Source organism: Grus americana, chromosome 9 (genome assembly GCF_028858705.1).
Source record: "Grus americana isolate bGruAme1 chromosome 9, bGruAme1.mat, whole genome shotgun sequence".
NCBI classification, from domain to species: domain Eukaryota; kingdom Metazoa; phylum Chordata; class Aves; order Gruiformes; family Gruidae; genus Grus; species Grus americana.
The window spans coordinates 11,371,052-11,388,913 of record NC_072860.1 but is presented as its reverse complement, the minus strand read 5'-3'; the positions used below and the strand labels follow the sequence as shown (position 1 = coordinate 11,388,913).

Genomic DNA, 17,862 nt, shown 5'->3' with positions numbered 1-17,862 from the left:
TCCAGGGATACTGCTTAGGTGCGTAGAGCTAGTAGTAACTCTTTGACAATATAGCCTAACGGTGCGCAGTGTCTGGGTTGCATTTTGCTTAGATCTAGACTTGTTTCTTCATTGTACCAATGTAACAGAATATTGGGGTGTTTATAGCTCCCTTTATACATTTTAACAATGATAATGAAGTACAGAAAGAATATGTGCTGCACATCCACTACTGCTTAAGCACTTAGAGTGAAAACCAATAATCTTTGTTTTCATTTGAATAATGTTTTTTGTTTTTCTTTTTTTTTTTTTTTTTAAAAAGTCTGTTCCTATAAAGCTATAAGCTCTAAAACTGCAGAAGTTAAGGGGGAAACAAATTCCCAGTGTACAAGGGATAAAGTAAGGAGTGATACTGGATAGTTAGTAGCTCTACATATACATAACGCTATGACATGCATGTTGTTCTATGACGTTCCTTTCAGAGGAATAACTTCTCTCTCCTGTTTTGCCTTGCCTTGTGGGAAACCAGTCACAATTCTCCAGCTCTTTCCCCTTCCTTCTCAGTTAGCAGGATGTGCAGGTATCCTACCAATCACAGAGGTTTTGCCTGAAGTAGACAAGTCATCCTATAGGTGGCAAGTCTGAACATTGATACATGACACATCCGGATGTTTTCTTTTTAGCCTATGCATAGAAAGAAACCAGCTTCTTTCTCTTCAAAAAAGAAGCTTCTCCTTTTCTTGCCAAGAAAGAAGTCCACAAACCTTTCCTAGAAAACTTCAGATTAGGATAGTGAGACTTAGGACAATAAGAAAGTAAAAATAACTATTTAATTTGACTTTCATCTATTACTGGCATTTTGAGGAAGAAAGATGTCACTCCTTTTTTGCTTCTATTTCTTATGGCTTTACAGCAAAGTGAAACATATTTTCCTCGAAAGGAGTGAGTTTTTAAGATTTTGTAGCCCATAAAATTGGTATCTTGTCTGAAGAGAGATCCCTGAAGACCCAAGAATTGCCATCTAATGTCTTTGTCTTGGATGGTACATTGAGTGCACACTTTAGAGTGTTGCTTTCACTAACCAATGCATGAGATCGTCAAGGAAGTTCCAGATGTTGAGACTAAAGTTTGAAACTGCTTAAGGATGAAAGCATTCATCAGTTTGTAGGAATAATGGATTGATGTTTGAAAATAAGACATCACTCATTAAATCAATAAGTGTGGGAAGAACAGGTTTCAGCGTTATGAATACTTCATCATAAGGCTTTGTGTGGTGTAGCAGGATTCTCACTGATGTATGCTTTTCTGAGAGGGAGGCCACAACATGGTTGTGTCATTTCACAGTTTTGTTGCTGAAGTTTTCTGCTTGCAGTGTGTTTTGACTTTGGGAATGAAGATACTTTTAGTAATAGATTAGACAACTGCTTATATAGTAAGTAGTGCAGTTACAAAGTTTGTGCATATGTAATACAATTATCCTGATCCAGAGCATGAAGTAACGGTGAAGTCTGTTTTGACGAAATTTTATAAAGCCTGTTGAAAAAAGGTAATTTTTTGAACTCAGATGAATGAGCAGTCCTAACTTTTCTAGACAGTCTAGTTTTCTTACACTGATTCTGATAGGTCTGAATTTGACTGGTGTAGAAAACACTAACCGTCTGTGCATTTTGTGTTGAGTTGTTTCTCTACCAGAATGGATTAGTTTTATTTGTGGATATGGGGAGTTTGTAATGAAACCTACTAATGCAGCATTTTCAGATGTCAGAATTAATCGTTGTTATTTAGAGACACAGAAGGGACTATCAGAAGTTGTTTTTGGAGAGGTTCTCACAAATGAATAGAAGCTAGTAGAAATTTGTGGTTTGGATTTGACAGATTTATAATTAAATTGCATACTTCTTTATAAAGGAGAAAAATATGACAATGAAATGCAGACTTTACCATAGTAGTGTTATCTCATAGTTCATTGGTCGTCCAGCAGATGTGAGGTTATACATACAGGATTATAAAAATCTCATGTAAGAGCTTTAGCCATGAGACCTATTAACTTATTTATGAAAAAAAACCTCCAACAACCCACAACCCCCCTCCATTTTATCATTTTATGGACAGTTTTTCAGTAAGCATCCTCAGTTCTTCAGCTTGCAACTTCTCAGAAACCAGAGGGTAGGTAGATTTTTGTGGCAAGATAGTTCCAAATGTTTAAGCGACCTCAAATGTTTTCAGCTCAGATGTTTCCGTGAATGATGTGGGCAGTTTTCATCTGAACAGGAGGAGGACATTATGTAATGCAAAAGCGTATTTTCTAACATGTGGTTTGTTTTATATGTTTCAGGAGGTGATGATGATAATTCGTTCATTAAAAATTTTCAGTCTTCCTTTTTGAAGTGTTTAATTGCTTTGCTGTTCGTTTGCATAATAGAGGAATCTTTAGAGAAAAGGATTGGGTATTGAGATGAAGAGCAACAGGCCTCATCATATTTAAATAGAGCTAACATATACTGTCTTACTGAGAGCACAAACTAGAATTCATATCAGTTGATAATTAGTTCTATGTCTGACAAAACATCTTTTTGATTGCAGGCAGTTGAAATTGCCAGGTGCTGTTTTCCTACATTCATTTTTAGAACTGTGAATTTATTAGTTTAATATTTACCCCTTCGTCTTGGATATTATTGTCCTCACCCAGCCCCCAGAAGAGCTAAATAGCAGGGGGAAAAAAAAGGTTTGAAACAAACAAACAAACAAAAAGTCCAGAAAGACAGGAAAAAAGCCCTCAGTGGGTAGGACTATGAGAGTTACTTGGTAGTATCAATCTATTCCTTGATTAGCTAGTGAGTATTTTGTTAACTTGTTTGTATTTGTAGGAGAAAACTGTTTTTCTGGCTATTGAATGGTACAAGAAGTGAGGGCTTGGTCAAGAAAAATCTCTACAGAGGGTGGAGAAGCTATTGGGATGAGGAGCTGTCTAATGCTGGGCAACAAGAAAACGTATGAATAAGTTTTGATCTTCAAGTGGTTTTTAATAGATGACTGAAACCATAGTTGACTGAAAAAAACAGAGATTGAAGAAGAGCGTTTTTAAGACTACCAGTGCTGTGTATGCTGTGGGGAGTTCTGAAAAGAATTGTCAGGATTCAAATGCTTTGGCTTGTAGCAATCAAAACACAGGAAGAGATATTCTACCTTTGTATAAGCGATGGGAAGATAAGTCAACAGAAACCTGAATTTCCCAATTAGTGTAAAAAATTTTTCTTCTGAGTTTGTGATAAAAAGGGATCTGATTTCTGGAATACCGGGAGCTGTCCAGCACAAGGGCCCTTTCCCGAGTCGTCCACGGTAGGAAACCTGAGGCATTTCTTTTTCCAAGTAAACCAGGGAAGCTTTACTCTTCTTCAGGACGGTTTTTTTTGCCTGTGGTTCAAACAACAAAAGGCTAGTTAAATATTCTTGGACAAATAAAAGCTTTTTTTCTGAAATTTGTCACCTAAAGCTGATTAGAAGTTGCTGGTTAGGTTTGTTCAAATTAATTCCATGTCTCTTAGGACTTAAAAGTAGTCTCAGACTTCTCATGTTGTGGAAACTTATTTTTATGTGAATAATATTTGTGCATTTAAAAGATAGCCAGATGAGAAGCCATAGAGGTTGCATCCAAGACCATATATGGCACTCCTTTAGTTGAACTCTTTTGTGTTGCTCCATGTATGAAATTTAATGGGAAGTATTTAAAAAAAAAATTCTTTTTTATGACTCTTTTGTAGACTGCTGTAAACTTCACTTTTAAAAATGACAATTTGTTTTAGAAAGAATTCCCTCTACAAATAGCATTTCTTGCTTCATGTAGAGGTGGAACTAAAGGCCAAATTATGTGAACTTGTCCTTAATCTGTCAATAATTTAAAAACTTGGATAGCTTATTTCAAGAGATCACTAAAGAACTGCAACTGAGTGGTAGCAAGATAGGAATAGTCAGAATAATTTGTTTCCTTCTCGTGCTTTTTCATTGTTATGAACATACTATTATGTTTTTCTTCATTTTTTTTGTTTAGTCATAGCAGCAGGATTTGCACCAATTACCTTCAGAAATTTTTCCCAATGGGTTAAAGTGATAGCAGATAAATGGGAGTAAACGTCTGTGTAGAACAGCATTTAGGAGGCATCATAATATGCGTTTTGCCAATGGTTTGCATAATTATTGCGTGTAAGGCAGATGAGCAATTAAACTTGGGGATTCCTAGGTTGCAATTTCTTAAAAATCCTAAAGTAATGATTATAGAGCATGGCCTAACACATTTTTGGTATCTCTATCAAAAGGCAGTTTGATAGAGTGGATGAGTTATGTCTCTGGTATATTAAAAAGCTGTATTTTGTTTACAGTTTTGCCTGCAGAGACTTTGATGTTCTTTGTTACATTATTTGTAGAGAGGATGAATAAAATCTGTGTGCAGTTTAGTGGCATTACCAAGGGTTAATAATAAACATACTGAACTACATAAAGGTGTTACCATACATTAGCAGGAAAGAAATGATCTCTGCCTCTTGACCCTGCGGCTTTCTGGCTTCGTGGCTCTCAGCATGGGTGTGCCAGCTCCTAGACTACTGACTTCTTTGTACAAGAGTGTCTCACTTTCAAACATCTCCCTGAATTCCTATACATTATTTTTTTTAAGATATATTGATGATAAGTTTATTAAATGACATTTTAGAACTCTCTTCTATATTTGTTATATGATACAACTGAAACATACTGTTTTAAAAACTTTAGAACCTGCCACTTATTAAAAAATAGGTGTTCAGCTCTAGGATGCCATGTTTGGGGTTTTTTTAGGCATTTGATAGAGGATATAATTTATTACAGAAGCAAAGCACTGCAGAGTTTTTGCTTATATGTGTGACCTGAATGCGATCCGTCCTTTATGCACTGTTTCTACTAGCAGACATAGTGTCAGCTGGATTTTCATCTGTGTTACTTCTGCCTCAAAAATTAAACAAGAGAAGAATTTTAAACAGTTCCAATTAGCCCAAGGTCTGTGAAAGTGTCCTTGCTTGGTAGGCAGTTTGGTTTCCTTGCTTTTTTGGCCGGTGTACAGATTTGAAGAATGAAAAATGAAAAATGATTGTTATTATATTTGCATATCTGCACAATTTGCAGAACATGCACAACCAGGCATTTACTACTAATTTTTAGTGTGTGTTGGCTTTCATTGTGGGCATTGTTATGGATAACCTATATCATCTGATAGCTCGTATAGAAAAGCTAATTTGTGTCAGTTAACTTGGAGAGCAGTCTAATACTGTTCCCATTTCCAGAATGCAGGGGGAAAATGTGTAAGTTACTTCTAAGTTGAATATAGTTCTTTTTCAAATGTCTGCTGAGAGGGCTCTGTGTAATTCACAAGTCTATGCAACCACACCTACTTTGTAATACATGTGTGATTTTTCAATTGCACATGAACCTTTACCTTTAAATCTTTAACTATATGCTTACACACCCCAATTATTAATACTTATCACCTGGCCCTTTACAGGTAACAAAAAAATACCAAGTGTTTTGACATTAGATTCATAGTTTGTCCTGTGTTTTCACGCTTACCCCATGTTAAAGAACTAATCCTGATAAAAATTCTTGTGCTCATTTGTTGGATTTCTCATCTACGACCTGGATCATGAAACCAGTGGGACCCCATTGTGTCTGTTCATAGAACATTATTTAGTCCCTGAATCCCAAAGCAGTTTCTTCCTCCTCTTAAATGTTTCCTCTTAAACCCTTTTTCTCTTTATGTGCCATTATTTTAATAGATCTGCTGTTATCAATTTCAAATGCAAATATTTAATATATTCTTTTTAATTTTGTCAGGCCCAAAGCAAAGAAAACTGTCTAGAAATTGAATAATCTAATGTCACAGCAAAGTTTTATATTTGGCTTTCTTAAAGACATAGAGGTATGGAGTTTGAAACTGCAAAGCACATGTGCAGACATTAACACCTGCCCTCTACCTTGTAAATATATATGATAGTACATATAGAACACAGCGGGGGGGGGGGGGGGGGGGGGAGGGGGGAGAGGGGAGAGAAGAAAGAGGAGTGTTAGAAACAGATCCACAGGGTATGAAGAGTGGTTGCAACTTCAGAAGTAGTGCCATGGAGTATGTTTCCTCTGCATTTGATTTTCCGCTCATGCAGTTTAATAGACGGTTGTAGGAGCACAGGTTTATCTCGGTGCCTTTGCAGAGGCAAGTGCGACATTTGTCTGTAGCAGTAGCAATTTTTCTTTTCTCTGTCTTTTCCCTTCCTACATTTTGGAACTGGAGCAGGAAATGCAGGCTCTGGCAGAAATGACTTTAGGTTAACTCCAGTTCCAGACTGTCTGTGAGCCCATTATTGCTTCTGTTTTCTCCTCTTGTTTCCACTTGTACATTAAGACAACCCTCCATGCAATCTGGCCGTGGCTGGTAAGGATGCCTTCCTACCTTCCTGCCATCTGGAGCAGCTCTTCTCTCTTTCTCTTATTTAATTGCTATATAAGCTCAGACTTCAACTGAATACATTTATTTCTTGACTATATAACATGCAACTCTCTGCTAGTGAGCTGCCCTGCAAAATAGAGCTCTCTTGCATTGCGTCCCATTAGGCCTTCCCATAAAGATGGGATTTTTGTCCTGTTGCCTTGATTTGCTGAAGCGCTACGTGTGGATAAGCCCAGAGAATCACTGTTGAGGAGCTAGTGTCTAAGAAAACCTCAAAAGCTTTCAATATTGTTCTTTATTGATTTATAAAGGGAGAGCAAGCTTCTCCTCTTTTGTTAACCCCATAGCGCAGATATTCTCAAGAGGTTGCACTCCTGTATCTTTTCTCTGTCAACTACTCTTGAAGGCTTTGACAGAACCCATGGCTTCTCCTCATCAGCCTGCGCGACACAGATTGTGTGCTGCCTTTCACGTTTTCTCCCTTTGCAGTTCTTAACATAGCCATGTGCAAAGAGAGTACACCTCGACAGGTAGCTCTCTGAAGACTGTGCCAGAGAGCATCAGGCACGTACCCTGGGCTCTTCAAGGCAGCCTCCCTGTTGCTTAAGAAAGAGAAAGATGGATTTGGGAATCCAGAGGAGAGAGGCACCAGATCTGTTTCTGCCTTTGTAAAGACCAGTAGCAGAGGGACAGTCATGTAGAGGGAGAAGAGGTAACATAGGGACATCTTTATTTTAGGGTTTTTTTTAGGTTCCCTGTGTATTCCTCAGCCTCTGAAGAGAGCACATCAGAATGGGACCATCATTGGCAAGTTCTGCTTGAGTCCATGAAGGTTCTGTTACTGAAGGTATATCCAATTTCTAGTGACCTGGAAAAAAAAATTAGCGACATTAGTTGCCCTTTTTGCAGCTGCAATGTCCAATGTGGTTTTTTTTTTTCTTCCCTGCTTAGGGCACAGCATCTGGAGAATCGTTGTTAATGTAGAAAATTGTTTGTTTCTTTCTGAATATGTCCACAGGAATGTTTTACACCACAAAAGATGCAAAAAAGCTGTATTTGGCATTGCTTGTGAACATAAAAGCAGCAGAATTGTAATGTTACTAGAAAGAGAGGAAGCAACTATACTAGAATCTGTTATTCTGAAGTTATGTATAAAAAATTCTCCTGTTTCTATCCAAATTCTTTAATGAAAATATGGAAATTATTTATGTAGTCTTTTTGAAAATATATGTATGAATTCAGTATAATACATGGTTTATATGTCAGTATAATTTAAAAGCAGTAATACAGAGAGAGATGCTTGTTCAGAATGATATGATGCCTCTGGGCTCCATGAGAAGAAACGTGCCTTTCCCTCGGGTACCTGGTCCCACCGAAGAACTTTGTCCATCACAGCAGGTACAGCAGAAGGAAGCTGCTGGCACCAGAGTGAGGATGATGAGGGTGAAATTGTGTGTGGGCGAGATCTGCCCTCTCGTGGAGAGAGAAAATATCTTTCCCTCACTATGTGCAGTGTCTGACAGCGTGGGCTGTCTTAATCCGAAGAAGGTGATACGATAGTTCATATTGATTTTGGAAACCAGACAACTATTCAGCCCCAAAATTCCCTCTGTTCCCTTGGAAAGGTGAGAAGTGGGAAACGTTTTTCTGAAAATATCTAATTTCATCAGTGTTCAACCCAGGGAATTCCCATATGTTCTTCTTTTAAATTTTCTGATTTTGGTGGTATGTGTGTTGGCTACAAATGTCACTACATAAGGATATTTCCCTTTATCATAAGCTAGATAAACTTCCTAATAGTTTAATAAGAAAACCCATAATATTTAGCATAATTAGTTCTGTATTGCCTGGCTAACAGCTTTGGAGAAAGTGCTTTTGAAATGTTTCCTAAGCTACTAGTCCAACTAACCATTTCCTGTGAAAAGACGGTTTTGTGCAGAATCAATGGGTAATATTGCATATACATCCTATGTAGTACTAACATGTTGCATCTTCACACAGTTTCATTTTGAATTATCCATAATAGGGAGGGGGATGGAAATGGTGTCTGGAGGTGGCATTTGTCATGTTACCTATGGTTCTGTGAGAATTTGGGGAAAAATTTAGACCAGGAGAGTGAATCTAGATTACCGCTTCCTAAGATGAGAATCCACCCCTCTCTTTGGTTCTTTGTTCATGAAAGATACCCTCATTGCATGGCTGTAAGTTTTGCTACTAACTAGAGATTATCTGAAGAAGTAAAATGACATTGCAGAATCTACACTCTGCATTTTAGGCCTTTTCCCTGGCATCTTTATTCATGTCCATTGCATCTGCACTGTATGCTCATTCATCGATTGCTTTTATAGCTATATGTAATGAGTAAATCAAGATTTTAAAAAGCATATAAACAGTGTTCCAGTGCATGGTATTATATTATAGATTGCAAGTACATATTCATGGTATTATATCACACTAACAGGAGGTCAAGGGGAATATCGGCTATGATGAGTCAAGAAGGGTAAATGTTTAATGGATTTAACCAAAATTAATCCATGGTGGGGTGGGAAGAGTGTCCTTATGTACTGTTAACATTCCATGACATATCTTCTCTGTATGATGGTTCTTTGTGAAACTGTTTTTAATATGAAAGCATATTTGAAACTGCCTTTTTAAATGTGTAATATAAACCTTCATCAGAATGAAATGTCGAGAACATTGAGGGAAGCTGACAAATAGAGACAAGCTTTTGTTTATAACAAATAAAAATTCTCCCAGTCTACATTGATTTCAGTACCAGGCACATATTATAAAATAACAGCTCAACAGAAAAAAGAGTGTGCAGTAACCGCTGTGTACCAAGTCTCTGGCATTACTCTGTGCACAATACTATGGGCTAGAATTTCTGTCCTCCCCTTTTCATGGATGAGTAAAGAGGAGATGGTGCTATGGTTTCATGAAGCCAAACCATTTACTAAAACATCTGAACCACTAATTTGTGTTAATTATCCAGTCAGTTCAGGTGATGTTAACTGTGTGGCCTTTGGTTTGCTTGAGAGGGAGGTAGGCTGTGTGATGCCCCAGGTCAGATGTGAGGACCTGCAGTTATTAGCAGCACGTAGCTGACAGTTGAACAGATGTAGAAAATACAAAAGTTTGGTCACTCCGTTATTTTCTATAATTTCCAGGAAGGGGGTAAACATTATGAAAGATGCATGTTTTAGTAGAAATATTTGTACTATTTGTATTTGTACTTTCAAAAAGATAAGAACATGCTTTGTTTAACCTATTAAATTGTGAACCTTCCCCTAAAGGTAATTTGGCTAATTATGAAGCACTCCCTGTGCCCTCAGAGAGGGGGAAACAACTGTTTAGAAAGATGCGAGCAAATCACCTGGTACTTTTTTCATTGGTCAAACATGCTAGCAGTTTTACAATTCTTCTATGCTAGTGCTTGTCTGTCAGGGAGAAAGCAATATTTATGTTGCATTTAAATGCATTATGTGTACTTACTAAGCATTATGACCAATCTCTTTTTCTCTTGTTGATGTATTAATTACCTATAAATTTACACATTGTTTCTGGAGTTGGAAAGCCCTTACCTTAAGAAAGAGAAAAAAAAAAAAAAGAAAAGAAAAAAGTAACAAGAAAGAGGAGAGGAAGTTTTTTATTAACAAAAATATAACCTGGGTCTATTGAAGAAGAATTGAATAAGCTTCTTGGTATCAAATATAATAGTCTTCAAAATGACCAGCCTTATGATTTTTCATATTTAATACCAAGTAACCAATATTATCAGGCAAACATATTTTAGCATTACAGCTATTTTTTTCCTCTGTTACACTATACTAATTAATGCAGTTACTTAATATGAGTAGGTACTACTTTGACCTAATACACTATGTCTAGAAAGTAATTTCAATTACTGTTAAGACTAATGATTGTATGGCACACTAAATAATGAGAAAAGTGCTATTTCAAGTGGATTAACTCCTTATTTCTTACCTCCTGATACAAATGACTCAGTGGCCATTAAGAGGTCTTGTAGCTTTTCTGGGCTACTTTCTATGCCTGCATAATCAGGCCATAATACCTGCCTACAGCTTGGGAAGACTGTAAAAAATTAAGTATCTTAATGCTTCTACAGTGTTTTGACATTGTACAGCATTAAAGTTAAACTATCATTCTAACTACTGCTATACAATTATCACCACTTTGATGAAAAGTGGCTTCGATGCAAGGATCCAAGAAAGCTAGGAGATACATACGTTGATATTGGTTTATTCCTTTTTCCAATCAGAGTGTGGGTATTCACGATGTTCCTAGTGGCCTTGGTCACCAGTGTCCACGCTCACGGCCTCGCTGTGGTTTATTGCAGGGGGCGATGGCTGGGGCTTCTCTCAGAACATTGTGCTTCCAGGATTTTTTTTGGTGACTTGCACCTGGGAGCAGACGTCCTTAAAATCAGTGGCTTAACATGTATCTGTCTGCACAGTATATTTCAATTAGCAAGTATCTGCCCACAGTCTATCGTTGCCTAATTTGTTAATTTTGACTGGGAAGTGCTTCATAGCTTGTTTTATTTCCTCTGTGTGTGATTTAGGTTACCATGGCCTTTACTGTGAAGAGGAATATAACGAATGCCTTTCTGCACCCTGCCAGAACGGAGCCACCTGCAGAGACCACGTCAACAGCTATGAGTGTGTGTGCCTTGCTGAATATGAAGGTGAAATGGGCTTTGCCTCTTCTTTTTTTTTGACTTGTTCTATGTATTTTTGATGGTAGGTTCTGTTACAAACAGAGATACACAATATCCTCCATTGAGCAGAAATAAATCCCACATCTAAAATTAATGGAAACAAACTTCAGTGTAGATCTTGATCCCATACTCTTTATTCAAATGAATAGTTCAGATTTAGCTGGTCTGAGGAATGTATGTCCTTGTCTGGCAACAAATGGCTTCTCTCTGTTCTTCTTAGGTGTTCTTTTTTCTGCTTTTTAAAGATATGTTAGAAAGTGATGAGTTTTTAAAAGAAAACGTAATAAAATTTTTCATCAGTTACTGTTAGAAGTCATTATGTGGAGGTCTTTCCAAATTCACTTTTTACTTATTTTCTCCAGTGAAGTGAGTTAAAAACATAGTAGTAAAAGATTAGTATTTGAAACAAATTAGCACAACAGAGTAAAAATGAAAGTTTTATGTTGATTGTTCATTTAAAAGACTGTAAAGCCCAGAGACAGTAGTAGGTCTGTAACTGCTTTCCCATGTTAACTGCAGCTATTCCTGGGTATGTGCAAATGGAATTGGTCTGGCATTTCTTAAGTAATTTATAAAATAGAGCAGAAAAGTGTGTGTTTTGTTGTACAAAATCTTTTATCTTGCAGTGGATTTCAGGTTTACACCGAGCAGCATGTATCAGCAGTCTGTGACATCCTTCTGTGAAGGGCTAAAATGATACTTTTTTTGTGAATTCGGTTTCAAATCGTGCTGTGAGAAAATTTTGAATGTAATTTTCTATGTTATTAGTATTAAAAAAAGTATATATTTTACATGGAATGACTATGTTTTAAGGAACATTACCACAGCATTTTCTCATTAATCGTATCAATCCTTATCTGTGTTGATGAGTAACGCTCACTTAACAGCTGCTTGAGGCTAAATATGTATTTCATGCTGGTGATTGCACTCCTCTTTGACAATAGATACAGAATTCATCATTTTAGAGGCTTAGTGCGGATATGACCCTCAGCTTTTCATGATAGTTTAAAGAGCACTTAACCATAATGTTATGACTTCATGGTCTGTTCTCATCCAGCCTGTACATGCATTTGAAAGCACTGTGCGTGCAGCACGTTTTGCTTTAAGTGAAAGCGGGGGACCTGGTCCTGTAAGCAGTTTTGGCTGATTACTGAGCTTTCTTCCTTCCAGTACTTAAGGTGTTCAGTGACACTACTGAATAGAGCTGAGGTACCCAGCTCAAGATGTAACGCAGGCCATTAGAGGCCTCTGTTTTACCACCACCAACGCAGACGTCCCCGTCTGCAGCCCCCCCTTCTGCCCCCACACCCCCCCGGCTGGCAAATAGACCGGAGCTGGTGTCGCTGCTCTGGGCTGAGGTATGTGCCAGCATGGACCTGGGGGCTTCTGCTTAGCCGCCTTCTGCTGCTTAGCTGCAGGATGCTCAACCTTAGCGTGCTCTGCCTTTTTGCTGCTGACAAACTGACAAAATGATTTCAGCAGGTCCCTAGCTGAGTGTGTACATGTCTGTGTGTACATATACGTATATTAAGAAAAAATAAAATAAGTTGGTTTATATTTTTTTAATTATCACTATTAACTTGAGATGATTGTTTTTATATAACTCATGTAAGCTTGCATTGCTGTACATAACCAGTGTTGAACATTAGAGAACTAAGTTCATTCCTTTTAATTGTTCACGCATTAAATAAATTTCCTTCTATGCATACATCTGATATATTATGTGTCAAATTTCTTCCTTTTTTGTATAGATTTTTCTTTCTTGTATTCTTTTCTCTAAAGAGACTATTTTCTCACTAATTTTACCTCTGTATAGTTCTGCATCTCAAACTCTCCAAATTCAAATTCACAAACTGCCCAATTCTAGAGCAACACAATTGGTATTTCATGAAAGAGGTTGGGAAGGAGTAAGGCAGGATCAGCTGCATGTCCACTTTTCACATGTATTTGTCTAACCTCTTCTAGTCCTCCATCATTGTAGGTTCTGTAATCTCCACAAGCAACATCATTCCTTCACTGTCATTCACTACCTCATGATTAGAAACATTTTCTTTACAGTTTGCAGGACAGTAAGGATTTGGAAACATGAACCACCTTAAAAAGTGAAAAAAATGTGTTTGTAATTTGGGTTATCACATGGAAGCATTCAGAACCCTGTCCTGCTCTTCAGTTTGCTAAAATTCTTGTAAAAAGTATAAGAACAAGCAAACTCGAAGATAACTTAGGATTTTAGCTAAGTGGTCACTTTAGATTAATTCCCAAGCAAAGAATGGTAATAAGACTTAGATTTAGACTTAAAACTTACATTAATTTAAGCAGGTATTTTAAATGCAAGCTAATTTCACTGTAGTAGATACATTATAAATGAAGTGCCACCAATCATTCATTATTCATATAGGTACATTTATTTTTTCATGTTTCAGTGTCATCCATGCACTGATTAAGTCATTCAGGTATTGATTTTTCTAGTTTTATCTGAAAAGTAGATCCAGAGAAAATGACCGTGTAGCAGTGGCAGCGGAGCCTCTCTCCCCATCCCCAGGTGGGAATCTGCTGTGCTTTATGTTCTGTATGCCAGATACGGTTTGCACTGTCTTCTGCAAGGCAAAGCTGCTGAATTCACATAACCCACACCTGAGAATGAGACAGCGAAGGTAGTGGCATGAAGTTGAGCAAACCCAATTATTTACTTTTAGATATACATTTGAATTAATTAATTTCTCTTTTTATTGCCTTAGTTATACTCCTTGGTTCCCTGCAAAAGTCAATGAGAAGCATCAGAATGCTTATGTATTTTATGAAAGAAGTTATTACATAAAATTCTTACTAAAGACAATTATTGTCTACATTTTATTGAAGGATATTAGATAGCTGAGGAAATTAAGCTTTATTATACCATTGTTTTTTCATAGATGCTCCAGCAGTTCTTGTTAACAGAAATTGCCCTACCTCTCTTATCCCAAAGCCTCGGTGGGTGGGAAGAGCAGAGAGAAGGCACGTGTGTTTAAAAAAAAAAAGAAAATTTAGCCACCATAAAATATATGGCTTTAGTCTTATGGCATTAGCCTAATAGGGCAGGTTTGGAGGCTGCACATCATTGTGCTCGTCCAGGTGAAGTTAAGTTATCGCATGTACTGATTTCATGCTGTCAGTATAGGTCATGTTAATGGCAATTACTATTTTTATCTTTCAGGAAGGCACTGTGAATTATACAAAGATCCTTGTGTTAACATCAACTGTCAGAATGGTGGCACTTGTGACAGCGAAGGTCTAAATGCTACATGTATTTGTGCACCTGGATATACAGGCAAGTAATTTGTACATTACACAGAACGTCTAGTTGTCAGTGTTCACTGTGTCCAAAAGAAGACAAATACCAAGTAAGACTGTGTCTCTTCAAAGAAACAAATTAATTTGGACTTTGCTGAAATATAAGCAGTCTAGTGAGAATGAAAAGTTCTTGACATTATTTGCAACCACTTTGAACTTTAAAAATTTTGCAGCAAAAAAAGCCTGTTACTAAAGAGAATTCACTAAGCTAACAGCTATTTAACATGCCTTATGACCTTACTGCTTGAGACAAGATTGCATTTTAAAAAATTTTGAAGACTTCCGGGTAAGGCAATATACTAATTGGACACTGTTGAAACTGAAAAATGTTTTAACATTGACCTTAGTTACTGGGAGCTGAAGAAACAACTTATTCCGTTGCAGATTCACATTACCTTAATATGCAATTGCTAAAAGCCCTAAAGTGCTTGTTATGAATCAATTTACACTTTCAGAGTAATGGTAAGCAGCCCATTTAATCCTTTGGCCTTGCATTTAACCTGATTTGATTGGTGTAATCCAAATATCTGCTGTCAAGATAATTTACAACCTGATGCTCTGTTAGTCATATAAGGTAACATCCAATGTGATAGCATTTATCTTGCCACAAGTTTTTTTCCATTTTATTTTCTCCCCCCTCCCCATCCAGCTGAGGAGAGGAGTGATAGAGCGGCTTGGTGGGCATCTGGCGTCCAGCCAGGGTCAACCCACCATACCGTTCTACAGTGGCTGTTTCTCAGAGGCACTGATTATCTACATTATTGTATAGCACTTCAGAATATACGTGATAAATTGTATACCACATTTTCTTGGGATGGAACTTTTATTTAAAGAAATGAGACACATAATCTGGGTGAAGTTAGTCAAGTCACTTAGCCCTCCGACTTTGTTTCTACCTGGTTGAATGAGGAATAGATTTCCTTACTGGAGGCTATGTGGGACTTATTTCATGAAACAGTTATAGAATACTTTTAATGTTCTGAGAATAAAGATGCTATTGAGCTGCAAGGTGTTTTGCAGCTAGAGAAAAATCTAATGACTGCTGATGTGCCTGCTACCTGAGGCATCCACTATATAGAAGTTTGTTTTTTGTTGGTTTTTTTTTTTCTTCTTCTGTGATATAAGGTGAAGAATGTGAAATTGATGTAAATGACTGTGACAGCAACCCATGTCACCATGCTGGAACTTGCATAGATCAGCCTGGTGGTTACATCTGCCATTGTCCACATGGATGGGTTGGTGCAAACTGCGAAATATGTAAGTTTTGTAGTTTTCTAAAAATGATACATTATAATAAAGAAATTTATATTTGTCTCTAAATACCTATCTGCATGAATACTCTGAATCATCTGTAAATTATCAAAATTCTGTTAAATGCACTTTATTTTAGGCCATAACATTTCAAAAGTGGCTATGAAAGTTAGAAAATTCTGTTTCTGGGCACCCTACTTTGGATTTGATTGTCAGAGGTGCTGTCTCACAGCTGGGCACTAAGCAGTTTGCCTTTTAATTGCACTTATGCTTCAAAGCTTACTTTCATACGTACCTTGGGTAAAGCATACTTCCATAGTGCTATAAGCATGGTCCTAACAGACTTGTGTTGACATCTGAGCACCTGCAGTTCTAGTGGTTTCAGCAACACAATTGTGAATGTGCTTACCTAAGGAAACAAGTCCTGTGTAATTGTGCTATGACTTGGGTGTGCATATATTTACCAACTTTTTCAGGAATAACTTTTCCAACCATACGCCAATTTCCAACACATTTGTTAGAAAAGTAAAGGTCTCAAAACCAAAATATTTCCTAAGCATTTAGTAAGACAGAGAAGTTCCATTGGTGGGTCTAGTGAAGGAATAGCTTCAGTGTGATCTCACTTCTTAGTACAGAGAAAAGATTAAGTGTAACCACATCCTTATGGAGCATTAGACAGCCCATGAGAGGAAGAAAGTATAAAGCCCAGCTGTAGAAGACTTAAAGTGGAAGTTAGGCTTCATTAGTTCTGCTGCTCACGGAGCTGCTTTGTATTTCCCTGATGTCTTGTTCTTGGGCTATATATGTTGTCTTCACTAGGGAGTTTAGCTGTGTATTTAACTGCTTAAATGCTCAGGCACTGTGTTCATAGATCCCTTCAAGTCATTATACAGATACACAAGTTTGTGTGAGGGGACTTACACCACTGCTAATGATGCAGGGATAGGTGATAGATTAAAAAACAAACAGAAGAAGGGACTCAGAAAGCTCCTATTGTACATTCATCAGAAAATACCTACATAAAGGCTGGAATAAAAAATGTTTTCACTATCTCATTTACACAAGGAGCATATGAAGCTTCTCTCTTTTACTTAAACTTTACTTAAATATATTGACTACTTTTTAAGTTGATTTCTATTCTTGATATTAGTCCTTACTTTAACCCAGAAGACAACTCTGTTCGCACCTGGACTGACACAAAAGTTTTATCTTGACAGGTTTATGACCTTCTCTCCCTGTAATTGTTGGTCATGAATTCAGTTTCAGTGCTTTCTGTTGAAAGCAAAGACTGCAGAAGAGCATTGCTAGCTAGTCCAGAGATGGTGACAGCACTGCCTTTTTGTTGTCTCTGTGAATGGCGCACGCGCTTCCCTGTGTGGTACAGAGCCATTGTGTCGTTGGGAGCGCAATGCTGTGTGCTACCTGTATGCGATATTGCTCATGCTAAAAGATGCTCAGATGAGCTTTTACTGACATGGCTGTTGTTAGTGTTACCTGAAGCACGCATGTCCAAGGTGATCAGCAAGGCAGTGTAATTCTACCTGCCTTGGCTAATAAGTAGTGGGCTGACGGGCAGATGAGCTTAGTTCTTGGAGAAAGCAATAATCACCCTGGAATCATAGTTCTTGGAGTACCTCAGTGTAGGAACAATTACATTTCTGTTATGTTATGGGTGAACAGATGCCAAAGGGAAACAGATGGACTTGCATGCTTTCTGAACCCTGCCAATGTGCTATATGAAATCAGTGATGCTTGTTCTGGAGTCCAGCCTCCTTTGGCTGTCATGCTCTAGCCACTAAGAGTTTGACTGTTTGCACCACAGATGCATAGTGAGGTGTGTGCAATGCATGGGAAAATGAGAGAAGAAGAACAGAGGGTGGAGGGAGCCCTTTCTACTGTTCAGCTACTCAATTTTTCCTACTTCCCCCTGTGAGGGACACATGCCCCTACGTACTATTTATGACAGGTAGGGTCAAGCTTACATCTGTGGTTGGTAAATAGTAACTCCTTTCTGACCTCATTTGTAAGCGTATGACAGAGTGAGTGGATAAAACTCTGTCTAAACTTTGTTCTCTCAAGCACGGGGATTGTCTCTGCC

The 17,862-nt window shown here is 37.6% G+C and overlaps 1 protein-coding gene across 1 annotated transcript in view; it reads left to right on the top strand.

Moving 5' to 3' along the window:
• The window catches only part of DNER (delta/notch like EGF repeat containing), a 129,840-nt gene that overhangs the window by 99,706 nt on the left and 12,272 nt on the right, over positions 1 to 17,862 (top strand). The window contains exons 9-11 of the mRNA XM_054835461.1: positions 11,028 to 11,150; positions 14,377 to 14,490; positions 15,639 to 15,770. Coding sequence (XP_054691436.1) covers positions 11,028 to 11,150; positions 14,377 to 14,490; positions 15,639 to 15,770 — 369 coding nt within the window. The remainder of the gene's footprint in view (positions 1 to 11,027; positions 11,151 to 14,376; positions 14,491 to 15,638; positions 15,771 to 17,862) is intronic.